General features: G+C 37.3%; 1 protein-coding gene across 1 annotated transcript; it reads left to right on the top strand.

Annotated features, from left to right (window-relative positions):
- On the top strand, positions 9935-10558 carry LOC108661956. The gene has a single exon (XM_018120951.1). It carries the CDS (start codon positions 9935-9937, stop codon positions 10556-10558), a length of 624 nt encoding a protein of 207 aa, XP_017976440.1.

Here is a 16004-nt window from a genome sequence, read left to right as displayed (position 1 = left end):
TTGCTTGTTCCCTTCCTTTGTTCACTCACTGGGTTTATACTCACCGTTTTCAACTTCATGATTTCAAATCAGGAGACAGCCGATAACTAGGTCGAGGTGTTCTCGTAGATTCGTTTCTTTGGTAGGTATCTCGGCATTCAGTAGCTGAACTTTCTCTTGAGTCTTTTCGCTGGAAGTCGAGTATCCCTTTTTTGTGTATAGACAAACCCGATGTAAATTATTAAGATATATGTTTTAGACAATATATGTATATTTTGATTGGTAATGCCACTATGAGATGGTAATGGTTAGCATTACTTTGAATTGGAATTATGAAATATAACTTTAGCAACTTTTGATGGAATGTTGAACAGGTCATATAGATAGGCTTGCTTGGGTTTAGTGGGCTATGTCCATTAGGTTTACGCGCTGGTCATGGCTCGAAATTTGGGTCGTGACAGGCTTGGTATTAGAGCCCTAAGTTGTCTAAGTCCTAGGACTTCCTTCTTGGTGGCCCAGCAGAGTGTCGGGTCTTTATGTGGAAACTTCGGTTGTGAATAGTGAACTATGACACATTTTACAACTAAGAAACTGCATAGATTCCCTGTCTTTGAAGCCACCTTTTCCTTTAGATATGATTGTAAAACTGTGTTAATAACAAGTGTTTGCTGTCTAGGTAAGAATGCCGCCTAAGACACGAGCTACCTCAAGATGGATGGGGGAGCAAGATGCTCCTAATGAGCTGACAGATAGGCCACCGGCATCCACCCTTAGGGGGCGAGGTAGACGTAGCAAGGCCACTAGGTCGGTGAGGGCGGATACACTTGTGAGTAGAAGAGAGGAGGGACAGTCTTTGAGCGATGCAAATAGACAACCAACTGGGGGCATCACCATCGAGGACTTAGCGAGAGGCCTACGAGGAGTTAATCGGGTTATAGAGATGATGGCAACCCGTATGGATGATATACAGAGGATAGTGGAGGGGAGACCTACAGTACAAGAATCCCCTAGTTCCTAAGGGCAGGCCGATCATCAACATCTTGAGGTTGAGAAAGGTCATTTAGAGATTTCCCTTCCTGATTTCCTGAAGCTTAAGCCTCCATCATTTTTAGGGTCTGATGCATCGGAAAAGCCCCAGATTTTCTTAGATAAGATGGGAAAAATTTGTAAAGCCTTGGGATACTCTAGTACTAGATTAGTTGAGCTAGCTGCCTTTCGATTAGAGGATGTGGCGCAAGAGTGGTATGGCTTCTTACGTAGAGGTAGGCCGGCAGATGCAACACCATTGGCTTGGAAGGAGTTTAGTATAACCTTCTTAGATCAATTCTTATCGCTCAGTGTACGTAATGCATGAGCTAGGGAGTTTGAGGCACTAGTGCAGACCCCAAGTATGACAGTGTTGGAATATGAAATCAAATTCACACAGTTGGCCCGGTATGTGCCCTATCTAGTTTCTATTGAGGAGATGAAGATTCAAAGGTTTGTGGATGGGCTAGTGGAGCCATTGTTTAGGGCTGTGGCATCTTGAGATTTCAATACCTACTCCGTAGCAGTGGATTGCGTTCAGCGGATTGAGATGAGGACCAGTGAAAGTAAGGTTGAGAGGGATAGAGCAAAAAGGCCCAAGATAGAGGGTTATCAAGGTCGCAGATATTTCAGTAGAGGCATTTCATCTTCTAGCCATCAGGGTCCACAAAGGGACACACGATTGCCCCAAAAGGGGAGTGACATCATTAGTGTTAGCATTGGGCCAAGGCAGTAAACTTTTAGTGCACGAAGATAGCAAGATTCTAGATAAGGTAGTCAAGTTATCCACCCTTGTGATACTTGTGGGAGATGACATAGTGGATGATGCTTATGTACTACGAGAGTTTGTTATTGGTGTGGTCCACTTGGAAATATTATGAGGAATTGCCCAATGGCTCATCAATCACAAGGTTTTGCTCGCGGCTCCACCCAGCCAGCTTTGTCTGCTCCTTCAGTTGTTGCATCATTTGATCGGGAAGCTAGTGGATCAAGAGGTAGAGGTACTGTTACTTCCTCTCTAGGCAGGCTTTCTGGGTCTAGACGTTAGAGTTCCGTCGGTAGAGGCCAAGAAAGGGTATATGCTTTAACACCCCAAGAGGCCTAGACATCCAATGAAGTGGTCTCGGGTACTCTTTCTATTTGTAATATGGATGCTTGAGTATTGTTTGATCCTGGTGCTACCCATTCTTTTATTTCTCCATGGTTTGCACTTTGTTTGGGTAAGGATCGTGTTAGGAGTGAAGAATAATTGGTGGTGTCTACTTCTTTAAAAGCGGTATTTGTGGTTGAATGGGAATATGATTCTTGTGTAGTTTGAGTCAAAGACAAAGACACTTTGGTGAATTGTGAAACCTCGACTTCTAGAGCCTCGTAATTAGGTGTAGTCGTGATAACCCGAACCAGGGGTAATTTCATCATTTCTTTAGTGAGCCCCTAGAAATATGCTTTCAAAAAATATTAAGGCCTAAGTAGGCCTAAGGCATAAATGAATGATGAAAATAAGGGTAAATGACGAAGAAAATAAAAATAATGATGATTTCCAAAGTAGGGGCAAAATGGTCATTTTTCATCTCGGGTCAAAATTTTAAGTTTTCGTGAACCTGAGTATTTCTAGACTATTATGGACCTTGTCCCAGTGTTAAAAAAGTAAAAAGATTGCACCAAGGATTGGTGGAGAACAAGCTAACTTGTTAAGGGCATTTTGTAATTTAAGTGGAGTTGGATAAGCTTGAGCTATAAATATCACATTTCCAGCAGCTTCTTCTTCTTCTTCCTTCTTCCCTCTCACGTTTCTTCATCCTCCATGGGAGTTCTCTTCAAGCTTCCATAACTCTCTCAAACTAGCTCCACTTTTCATGCTTTTGTGCACCCTTTCATAGAACCTTTGTGCTCTTTCACTCTCTCACTTTAAAACCCTTGAAAAGTCTTACTTCCATATTCTCTCTCACTAACTAGTTGTTTTAGAGAGAGAAAGAGGGAGTTTCTATAATAGCTTGGAAATTATTGGATAGAATTTCAAATTTACAAAGCTGCCAAGGTGAGTGGTGAATTAAACTTTATTTTTTTAGTTGTTGATAATGTTTAATAATTTGATTTATGAGTGTTTATTGTTGAGATTGTTAAATCATTTTTAGTGTGACTAGAGTAGTGCAAATAATAGCCATTTAATGGTAGTTGGAAGCTAGTAGGAATGACTAGTAGAACTCAATTTAGAAAATAGCTTTAGAATAGTATTAATGCCAAGTTGGGTTGATGGTGATGATGCTAATGTGATGAAAGGTTCCAACGAAGCCCCACCACCCCATTTGGACCATTAGAAGAAGTTAGAGTTGAGTAAAGATTTAACGAATATCAATGAGTGAACTTGTATTTCAAAATTTGTTTTGGGAATATGAATGTATTTGCACAAAACATTTGAATGATTTTATCCAACTTTTCCTTAAAAATCTATCAAGGGAACAAGCCTTTGGTGAATGTTTCTATCTTGTGAAAGTGTGCCATATAATGGGTCATGTGTTATCACAATATGTTGATATGTATAATATGCATTAGATGTTTTTTTTTAATGTGATAATGATGACCCAGCTATGTGCGTGTGGGAGTGCACATGAGTTGATGATGACCCAACTATGTGCGGTGTGGAGTGCACATGAGCTGATGATGACCTGGCTATGTGTGAGTTGGGAGTGCACATGAGCTGATGATCGAGGGATGGTATAAATGATGATGTGTATATATATATATATATATATATATATATATATATATATATATGTGTGTTATNGTATATATATATATATATATATATATATATATATATATAAATATGTGTGTTATAGAAAGTTCATGAGTATGGTATATGGTTATAATACATGTGAATCTTGTATGTTAAACCTTGAGAATTTCTAAACCTTGCGAATGTCTAAGCATGTTCAAGTTGATTTTGTCTTTGCAGCTAAATGGCCTTTCCTTGAGAGAATGAAAATTTGTGGTTGGTGTCCTGTTTCTCGCTGTAGCAAAAAACTCTCGGGTTTGGAGGGGTATACTGGCCTAGTTCTCGCTGCAACGAGAAAGTTACTGATGCTTCTCACTGAAAAGAGAAACATTCTGTTTTGCCACCCGAATCTCACTGCAGCGAGAAACTTTCTGTCCAGCATGCTACCTTGGTTGATTGCTGTCCCATTTGCCATTTCAGTAACACCATAGTTGATCATGGACTCCCAACATTAAGGAAATTATTTAATTAAGTTTGAGATGAGGGGTTTTAGAGAAAAACCTTAGGCCAGCAAGAATGCCTTTCCGCTGCAGCGAGGACCCATTGTTTTACTTGACTTGACTTGCTTGAATACTATTAAAGTTTTCACTCTTCAAATCCTTTGTTGTGCATGGACCTTTTCATCAAGTGATTAACTCATTAAGGGTTTGATGAGGGGATTTAATAAGAACTAAACTAAATTGCATTGTTTTTGAAATAAGTGCATCATGATTTCTTTAAACGTTCCTTATCATTTGCTTGTTCCCTTCCTTTGTTCACTCACTGGGTTTAAACTTTGTCACGACCCAAATTCTGGGCCATGACCGGCTCATGGGCCCAATGGACGTAGTCCACTAAGCCCAAGCAAGCCTATTAATATAATCTTTTCACTATTCCATTAAAAGTTGCTAAGTCACATTTTATAACTTTGAATCAAAATAATACTAAACATTGCCATCTCATAGTGGCATACTAATCAAAGAGTACATATATTATCTAAACATAATTTAATAATTTACATCGGTTTGTCTATACACAACAAAAGAGTACTCGACTTCCAGCGGGGAGACTCGAACGAATGTATAGCTACTGAATGCTGAGACACCTACCAAGGGTCGAATATACGAATACACTTCGACCTAGTTACCAGCTGCCTCGTGATCTGAAAACATGAAGTTGAAAACGGTGAGTATAAACCCAGTGAGTGAAGAAGAAGGGAACAAGCATACCATAAGGAATGTTTAACGAAATCATGATGCATTCATTTCTCAAAACAATGCAATTTGTTTTAGTTCTTATTAAAGCCCCTCATTTAAACCCCACATGAGTAAATCACTTTATAAAAAGGGTCCATGCTCAACAAAGGATTTGGAGAGTGAAAACTTTAATAGCATTCATGCAAATCAGGTAAAATAAACGACGGGTCCTCGCTGTAGCGGAAAGGCATTCTTGCTGCAGCGACACTTGACTTAAAGTATCAACTAGCTGAGGGTTTCTTAATTGGCCGAGAGTTTCTCACCAAACCTCCTCATTTTAAACTTAATTCATTTATTCCTTAGTGTTAGAAGTCCATGCTCAACTATGGTACCAAAGAAATGGAAAATAGGGTAGCAACCGAACCAAATGAGGAGCAAAACAGAAAGTTTTTTGCTGCAAAGAGATTCAATCTCGCTACAATGAAAATTTTTGGTCTCAAAACAAAAAGTTTCTCGCTGTAGCGAGATTCCGGCCAGCACCACCCCTCCAAACTTGAGAGCTTCTCACTGCAGCTAGAAATAGGGCACCAGCAAAAATTCCCCATTCCCTCAAGCAAAGGCCACCCTGTTCACATGACCAACCCAACATGAAACTCATATAATTTCCCAAAGTTTAACATGTCAAATTTCACATGCATTTCAACCATTTACATATTCATGAACTTTCTATAACACACATATCTATACATGTATATATATATATTCATCATCAAGCACACTCTCCCATCATGATCAGCTCATGTGCACTCCCCACTAGCACATGGCTGGGTCATCATCGGTTTATGTGCACTCCCACTAGCACATAGCCGGGTCCACATCAACATACAAAGAAGCACCCAATGCATATCATGCATATTATCATATTGTGATAACACATAAACCATTGTATAACACATTTTCACAATATAAAATCACTTCACCAAAGGCTTGTTCCCAAGGTACATTTTCAAAGAAAAACTGTATAAAATCTTTCAAATGTTTGTACAATTGCATTCACATTCCCAAAAAAAATTTTGAAATACAAGTCCACTCACCGATATTTGTTGAGCCTTTAACTGACTCTAACCTCCCTAATGGTCCAATTGGGGCTGTGGGACTTCGTTAGAACCTATCATCACATTAGCATCACCAATATGTCAATTCACATACTTATAAAGTCCAAAAGCTTTCTCTTAGCTAACTTCCAATGGCCATTTAAATGGCTATCTATTCTCTCTATCCTTATCACTTTAAAATGAATGAACATCCCAACTACCAATTCACCCACAAATCTAAACATTAATCATTCTCAACACCAAAACTCAATTCTAGTGTACTACTCACCTTGGTAGCTTGTATTTGAAATTCTTTCCAAAATTTTCAAGCTATTTTTGAAGCTTCCTCTTTCTCACTCTAAAACACCTAATTAGTGAAAGAGAGTATGGAAATAAGATTTTTCAAGCGTTTTAAGGAGAGAGAGTGGAAAAGCACAAGGGTTTATGGAAAGGGTGCACGAAAAGCATTAAATTTGGAGCTATTTGAGGAAGGTTGTGGAGCTTTCTTATCAAGCTTTTATGGAGGTTGGGAAGCAACGTGAAAGAGAAAAAGAAGAAGAAGAAAAGCTGCTAGAAAAAAGAGATATTTATATCCCAAGCTTATCCACTCCACTTAAATTACCAAAATACCCCTCCATAAATTAGCTTATTCTCCTTCAATCTTTTATGCAATCTTTTTACTCTTTGGACACTGGGACAAGATCCATAATGGTCTAGAAATGCTCAGGTTCATGAAAACTTAAAAATTCTAACTTGAGGTGAAAAATGACCATTTTGCCCCTACCGTGAAAATCATCAAAATTTTTGTTTCCTTGTCATTTTACCCATATTTTCATCATTCGTTTATGCCTTAGGCCTACTTAGGCCATAATATTTTTTAAAATCTTACTTTTATGGGCTCACTAAACAAATGACGAAATTACCCCTGATTAAGGATATCACGTATATTACTAACTGTGAGTCTATAAAGGTCAAGGTCTCACAATACTCACCATTTTCAACTTCATGTTTCAAATCAGGAGGCAGCCGATAACTAGGTCGAGATGTCCTTATAGATTCGTTTCCTTGGTAAGTATCTCGACATTCATTAGCTGAACTTTCGTCGAGTCTCTTCGTTGGAAGTCGAGTATCCCTTTTTGTTGTGTATAGACAAATTCGATGTAAATTATTAAGACATATGTTTTAGACAATGTATGTATATTTGATTAGAAATGCCACTACGAGATGGCAATGGTTAGCATTATTTTGAATTAAAATAGGCTTGCTTGGGCTAAGTGGGCTACATCCATTGGGCCCATGCGCAGGTCATGGCCTAAAAATTAGGTCATGACATGAATCTAATGGTGTTAGACACCTTAGACTTTGACGTGATCTTGGGAATGGATTGGCTATCACCTTGCCATGCCAGTGTGGATTGTTATCATAAATTGGTTAAATTTGATTTTCCCGGTGAACCATCATTTAGTATTCAGGGGGATAAAAGTAATGCTCCAACCAATTTGATATCAGTCATGGCTACCAGAAAGTTATTAAGGCAGGGTTGTTTAGGTTACTTGGTTGTTGTTAGAGATACTCAAGGGAAGGTTAGAGATAGAAGCCAAGTGTCGGTGGTGAATGAGTTGATGGGTGTATTTCACGAGGAACTAACAAGTTTGCTTCCTGAGCGAGAGATTGAATTTTGCCTAGATTTGATTCCCGATACTAGACCTATATCCATACCCCATATAGAATGGCACTCGCGGAGCTTAAAGAGCTTAAGGATCAATTAGAAGATTTGTTGGATAAAGGCTTCATTCATCCTAACGTCTCATCGTGGGGAGCACTGGTGCTATTTGTAAAGAAGAAAGATGGGTCGCTTAGATCGTTCATTAACTACCGACAGCTTAATAAAGTGACAGTGAAGAATAAATACCCCTTTCCAAGAATAGATGATATATTTGATCAACTACAAGGAGCACAATGTTTCCCTAAGATAGATCTGTGATCTGGGTACCATCAGTTGAGGATTCAAAATGAAGATATACCAAAGATTGCCTTTCCAACAAGGTATGGGCATTATGAGTTCTTGGTGATGTCGTTCGGGCTTATGAATGCCCTTGCGGCCTTTATGGATTTGATGAACCGAGTGTTCAAGCGCTATTTGGACAAGTTCGTGGTGATGTTTATTGATGACATCTTGATCTACTCGAAGAGTTGAAAGAAGCATGAGCAGCATCTTAAGATAGTGCTCCAAACTTTGAGAGAACACCTATTATATGCCAAGTTCTCCAAGTGTGAGTTTTGGCTTGAAAGCGTTGCATTCTTGGGACATGTGGTATCCAAGGATGGGGTACAAGTTGATCCAACGAAAATTAAGGCAGTGGAAAAGTGGCCAAGGCCAACATCAGTTACGGAGATTAGAAGCTTTTTGGGTTTGGCTGGCTATTATCATTATTTTGTGAAGGACTTTTGGAAAAAAGTCGCCCTTCTGACTAAGCTGATACGCAAAGATACAAAGTTTGAGTGGTCAGATGCTTGTGAGGATAACTTTAAGAAGCTTAAGTCATGTCTCACCGCAGCTCCAGTATTAAGCCTACCACAAGGCATAAGGGGTTATGCGGTATTCTGTGATGCATCGTGGGTTGGTTTAGGGTGTGTATTAATGCAGCATGGGAAGGTGATTGCGTATGCATCAAGGCAACTTAAAAGGCATGAGCAGAATTACCCTGCACATGATTTGGAGATGGCAGCAATCATGTTTGCCTTAAAGATTTGGAGACATTACTTGTATGGTGTGACTTACGAGATATATACGGACCACAAAAGCCTAAAGTATATATTTCAGCAGAGGGATCTTAACTTGCGACAATGTAGGTGGATGGAGTTGCTAGAGGATTATAATTGTACTATTCTTTACCATCCCGGTAAGGCAAATGTAGTGGAGGATGCCTTGAGTCAAAAATCAATGGGGAGCTTGGCACATATCTCTACGGATAGGAGATCTTTGATTAGGGAGATGCATAGCTTGGGAGACATGGGTGTACATTTGGAAGTTTTGGAGGTAAATGCATTGCTAGCACATTTTAGAATGAGGCCTATCTTAATGGACCGGATTAAAGAAGCACCAAGTAAAGATGAGTTCGTAACTAAGGCCTTAGAAGATTCTCAAGGAAGGAAAGGAAAAATGTTTACTAAAGGCACAGATGGAGTATTGAGGTATGGAACTAGACTTTATGTGCCCGATAGTGATGGATTGAAGAGAGAAATATTGGAGGAAGCACACATGGCAGCTTATGTGGTACATCCAAGGGCTACAAAGATGTATCAAGATTTGAAAGAGGTATATTGGTGGGAAGGACTTAAGAAAGATGTAGCTGAGTTTGTCTCCAAGTGCTTGGTTTGTCAACAGGTTAAGGCCGAGTATCAAAGGCCTGCAGGGCTACTACAGCCATTACCGGTGTCCCAATGGAAGTGGGAGCATATTTCAATGGATTTGTTATGGGTTTGCCTCGAACTAGAAGGGGCTACGACTCAATCTGGATCATAGTAGACCGGTTAACAAAATCAACTCATTTTCTTCCGATTAAAACATATACGGGGCCTCCCAGTACGCCTAACTTTATGTAGACGAGATAATATGGCTACATGGCATTCTTGTTTCTATAGTATCTGATAGGGGGCCATAGTTCATCAGTAGGTTCTGGGAAAAGTTACAGGAAGCATTGGGCACTAAGTTGGATTTTAGCACGACTTTCCACCTTCAGACTGATGGACAATCTGAACGGACGATACAAATATTGGAAGATATGTTGAGGGCTTGTGTAAAAGACCTTGGGGTTAGGTGGGATCGATATCTACACTTAGTGAAGTTTGCCTACAACAACAGTTTCCAAGCTAGCATCCAAATGGCACCATTTGAAGCATTATATGGACGGAGGTGTAGGTCACCTATTAGATGGCTAAAGGTGGGAGAAAGGAAACTCTTGGGGCCTGAGTTGGTGCAGGACGCCACCAAGAAAATACGCATGATTCGTCAAAGGATGTTGTCAGCACAAAGTAGGCAAAAGTCATATACTGTTAACAAATTGAGGAACTTAGAGTTTCAAGTGGGGGATCATGCATTTTTAAAGGTCTCACTAACAAAAGGGGTAATGAGGTTTGGCAATAAGGGAAAATTGAGCCCTCGGTATATAGGACCCTTCGAGACTTTAGAAAGGGTTGGAGTAGTGGCATATCGCTTGGCATTACTGCTAGACCTTTTGAATATTCACACCATGTTTCATGTGTCAATGCTTAGGAAGTATAACTCGGATCCATCTCATGTAATACGGTATGAAACCATCCAGCTGAAATATGATTTGACCTATGAGGAGAAAACGGTAGCTATCCTTGATCGGCAAGTCAAAAAACTCTGTTCAAAGGATGTAGCCTCAGTTAAAGTGTTATGGCGAAACGACACCAGTGAAGAGGTAACGTGGGAAGCTGAGGAGGAGATGCGAACAAAGTATCCACACCTCTTTAATATGTAGAGGTACACTGCCTTATAGTTCAATTTAAATTCAGGGACCGAATTTCCTTTAGTGGGGGAGAATGTGAAACCTCGACCTTCATAGACGCGTAAGTAGAGGTAGAACTTATGTTTAAAGGTTTAATTTGAGCTAATGATGCTAGTTTTACATTACTTATAATTATTTTATGTCATTATAGTAGTAGAACTTATGTTTAAAGGTTTAATTTGAACTTATGTTTTCAAGTAAGTGCACGCTATCACAACTAAGTAATATAGTGATGAAGTAGAGTATCGTTCCCATGGAGATTTGTTCCTAAATCTTTACTTAGTACTAACATTTATGACAAAATTAATCTTATTTAAGTAACTTAAATTTTCAAAAAATTAATTAAAACAAAATTAAAACAAGCACTAAATTAACTAATAGAAATTAAAATTACTTGGAAAAGGCAAAATATTAAAACTTAGGATTATGGGTTCATTCAACACTTCATTTGATACCAGCTTCTTTTATTTTTAAATTCTTGAGTGGTTCTACTAACCTAGAATCCAAAGCTATGTATAAGTCTCTGTCGAGATGCTAGCACTAATACCTAACTTAATTGGGTCACTATATGTCTATAGTAATCAATTAAATAAGCTTCATAAAGCTAGTGTTCTAATTTGGCTTTGTATGGCAATTGACGTATGTCTACCCGAATCGTGAATCAGATCTCCTAACTGACATGAACATACATTATTGAAACCTTAGTCCAATCCAAAATCTATCTGTCAAGTCTTAATTAGATTCACAAATTAGTTAATTGTTGGTTAGACAATCAAAATCGTTACGAAAGGATTTGAATAAGCAAAATTATACTTATTCATAGTAAATAAAAGAGAAACTAATATTCATATTACATGTTGAAATCCACCATAATCTTGTAAATATAGTTTAGCTCATAATATCAAGTAAAAACAATGTCCAAAGAAATTTAGTCGTGAATCCAAGTAAAAGAAAATAAGAAAAACACAAAAATAAAGAAAGAAACTATATGTTGAAGCTTTGCAATCTCAATCCTCTCTCAAATTTTCTTGTTTTCTTGCTCTGTTCTTGGCTCTTTTTCCCTAGAGTAGTTGCTTGCTCCCTCTCCCTTAAAACCTCTAAAAAAGGTCCTTAAATAGGCTTCATATAACCTAATTTCAAAAATCCCATCAAATGTTTACTTTATTAAATTGTCTAGCACAGCAGCAATGATTTCTTGGCATCACGGCACTACCTTTTTTGCTACAGTAATGTCACAGCCATGACTTCTTGGCATTACGGTGCTTTAGTCTCGAAAATATGTATGGTGTGCTTCCTTTTCACCACTGCTACAGCCTTAGCTTCCTCAAGGCCACAGCCTTCCTCCACATGTTGCCTTGTGCAAAATTGTAGTAGTTAAGCATCTTCTAACGTGATTTGCATCTAGATATAATTTGAACTGGGTCAAGTGATAAACATGAAAGTTTTATTCCTATCTCTTAACTTTCTAATGGCTCTAAAATCATTTCAATTGGGATTCTGGAGTGAAAGATATGGTCCAAATGCCACATCATGTTAAGTCCATGCATACTACTACAGTGCTCTAAATTAGACAAATATTTTGACCATGATCCAATCAGAACTGGGTGAAGATGTAAACATAAAAGTTGTAGCTCTTCCTCTTATCATTTAATGGTCCATGAATTGGCTCATTTGGAGTTTTGTATAGAGAGATATAGTCAAATAGAAAAACATATACAAATGAAGCCACCACCATACTTGCATGGATTTTCATCACATGAGCCTTTTTCATCAAATTTCTTACAATAGCAATAAAAGCAATCAATAATAACTACTCTTAAAGTNGTAAGTAATTTAAAACAAAATAACACAAAGTTAAACTAAAATAACTTAAATTAACTACTTAGTATGTAATCAAACTTAAACTAGAAAAACACCTCAAATGTTAAAATCTGAACCTAAAATCTCAAAGATCTAGCTACTTAAGCTCCCAAAATTTGTCAAAATAACTATATATAATAGAGTTATCACACCCCCAAACTTAAGATTTTGCTAGTCCGTGAGCAAAATATAAAATAAATACAATAACTTGAACGAAGAAAACACTTAATTAGAAATCAATTGCACCAATTCAATTATCACCTATAATATCCTCAAATGTTAAGTCCAAATTTTCAACTCTAAACAACACAGAAATATTATTCAAGTTCATGTTTCAATTCAAATGCAAGCTTATCATTAAATGGATTTTCGTGTGTGTGTGTGAAATCTTTTTCCCAAGAACATTGTACAATCCGGATAAGTTTATATTCATCCAAAATTAAAATTAGTAACTGTTTTTCATCTCTCTCTCCACTAATGTAGCCTAACACTAAGTTAAAGATCAATAGGACTTTAATTAGCTTGTAATGTATGGCTAGAATTAAGGTTGGATATAAGTTAATGTATAGCTCGAATCACCCTAAGCACATAGTCAATCGAGGACCTATTCAGGACTTTATTTTCCTTCACCTAGTATACCCCTTTTTCATTAATTTTTTTTTTGTTCAACACTTCTTTCTTTTTCTTCTTCTTTCTTTCCCATTTTCTTTTTCTCAATTTTACACCCCCAAAATTATTTCTTTTAATGGGTAATGAGATGAATACAATTATATTTCTGAACTTTTCATCATTTTTCATCTTTACTACGTTTTTCATTATCTAGCTCGTAACACTTCCTAAATTGACTTATGCACTTAGGAATAAGGGATGCAAGAATTGTTTGAAATATTAATATAAGGGTCTAGGCTAAAATGAAGTGTTCAAACAAAGAAAATGTGTCATTAGGCTCAAAAGGGAAAACTAAGGATAGTTTATGTAAATGAAGGCTACAAACGGCTTAGTCGGTCCAAAAATGACCCAAGTGTGAAACCTCGACCTTCATAGACGTGTAACTAGAGGTAGAACTTATGTTTAAAGGTTTAATTTGAGCTAATGTTGCTAGTTTTACATTACTTATAATTATGTTATGTCGATAAAGGAGTAAGATTAAAAAATGATTTCAATTGGTGAAGAAAGGTGCATAATGGGCTGTTGCTCTATTTACATATGTTTTTATTTTTCAAGCATATCTCCCATTACAAAAATCCAAATAACATGATTTTTGAACCATTAGAAAGCTGAGAGGCAGAGATAGAACTTTGATGTTTACCACTTTGCCCAGTTCTGATGGGAAGGTAGTCAAAATCTTTGTAGAAGTGAAAGTACTGCGCTAGAAGAATAGATTTGGATAAAACATTTGAGCGCCGCAGCGCTGGAAATTGAGAGCCCCAGCCCTCACTGTAATTTCCTAAAATATAACAAGCTTAGAGGATTTTTGAAGCTAAGGCTTTTAGGGGCTACTTAAGTGACTTTTCAGAGGGTTTTGGACCTTTTCCCAGTGTCAAAAGAGTAAAAAGATTGCACAAGAAAAGAAGGAAGATATGTGGCCTTGTTAAGGGCATTATTATAATTGCATGAAAAATTAGATAAGCTTTAACTATAAATATCTACTCTCCAGCAACCTTCTTTATTTCTTCCAACAGCTTCTTTTTCCCATCTTTCTCTTCATCTCACGTTTCTTCATCCTCCGTGGGAGTTCTCTTCAAGCTTCCATAACTCTCTTAAGTTAGTCCCAAATTTCATGTTTTTGTGCACCTTTTCACAAGCCCTTTGTGCTCTTTTACTCTTTCACCTAAAAAACCCTTCAAAGTCTTAAATTGATACTTTCTCTCACTAGTTAGGTGTTTTAGAGAGAAAAAAAGACTCTATAATAGTTTAGGAATTCTTAAGGAGGAATCCAATTACAAATCTAGCAAGGTTCCAACGAAGCTCCACCGCCCCATTTGGACCATTAGAGGAAGTTGGAATTGAGTAAAAATTTAACAAATACTGGTGAGTGAACTTGCTTTAAAAAGGTTTTGGGATATACACATGTATGTTTGATTAATCCCCTAAAGCGTTTTATTGGTTTTATCTTCAAAACTCGCACAGGAACAAGCCCTTATGAAATGTTTTTATGTTATGAAATGGATAGTGTAATGAATCCATATGTTTCTATATAATGTTGATATATATATATATATATATACTATGTCATAAATGGTACCATTGTGTGACAAATACAACCGTGCATGTGTGGGGTGAGTGTGCACCAACTAGTGATGACGGTGGTGAAGGAGATGGATAGTGATATTGCCCGTGTGCACGATGTGGGGGGATGCACACGATGGCATTACCTACACGATGTGGGGGGATGCACGCGATGACTCTGGCTATGTGCACGATGTGGGGGGATGCACATGAGCTGGGTGAGGTGGTGGCTGTATTGGTGGTTATATATATATATATGTATATTTACATAATAGAAAGTTGATTAATATGGTATATGGTTGTAATGTATGTGAAATCTTGCATGTTGAACCTTGGAAATCGTTAATTATTTTCAAGTTGATTTTGTCATTGAAGCGAGAAACATTTTTGTTTTGCTTGTTACCTTGTTTGGCTGCTGCCCATTTTCCATTTCTTTAGTACCATAGTTGATCATGGACCCTCAACAGTAAGGAATTTATTTAATCAAGTTTGAAATGAGGGGTTTTAATAAGAACTAAACTAAATTGCATTGTTTTGAAAATAAGTGCATCATGATTTCTTTAAACTTTCCTTATTGTTTGCTTGTTCCCTTCCTTTGTTCACTCACTGGGTTTATACTCACCGTTTTCAACTTCATGATTTCAGATCAGGAGGTAGCCGATAACTAGGTTGAGGTGTTCTCGTAGATTCATTTCCTTGGTAGGTATCTCGACATTCAATAGCTGAACTATCGCCCGAGTCTCTCCATAGGAAGTCGAGTATCCCTTTTTTGTGTATAGACAAACCCGATGTAAATTATTAAGATATATGTTTTACACAATATATGTATATTTTGATTGATAATGCCACTATGAGATGGTAATTGTTAGCATTACTTTCAATTGGAATATAACTAGGTTCTCATCATTGGATAGGTAAATTAAAAGAAATTAACAATTAAATTGAACTCAAGTTTTTTAAAACATGCATAAACTTAAAAAATTTAATGAAAACAAACTAACCTAATATATCACAAAAAGTAATAACAATAAGATCCTCCCCCAAACTTAAATTGCACATTGTCCTCAATGTGAAAAGCTAAAAAGAATAAGAAAAAAAAACTCCATCAATGGTGACAGAACATTAAAAGCTCAAATTTTCTTTCTCTTTATCTTCATGCTTTCCAAATCTGCATACTTAACAAAACAAGTTAGAGAGAGGTTATAACTACTTATTTATAGATATAAACAAAAACTTAATAAAATAACAACAAAATCTAAAAGGATATAGCTTGCTTTGCCTCCCAAGAAACGCTTCTTTATAGTCACTAGCTTGACTATAATACCCTTTT

Source organism: Theobroma cacao, chromosome 5 (assembly GCF_000208745.1).
Source record: "Theobroma cacao cultivar B97-61/B2 chromosome 5, Criollo_cocoa_genome_V2, whole genome shotgun sequence".
In the NCBI taxonomy this organism is placed as follows: domain Eukaryota; kingdom Viridiplantae; phylum Streptophyta; class Magnoliopsida; order Malvales; family Malvaceae; genus Theobroma; species Theobroma cacao.
This window is presented reverse-complemented; position numbering and strand designations above follow the sequence as displayed.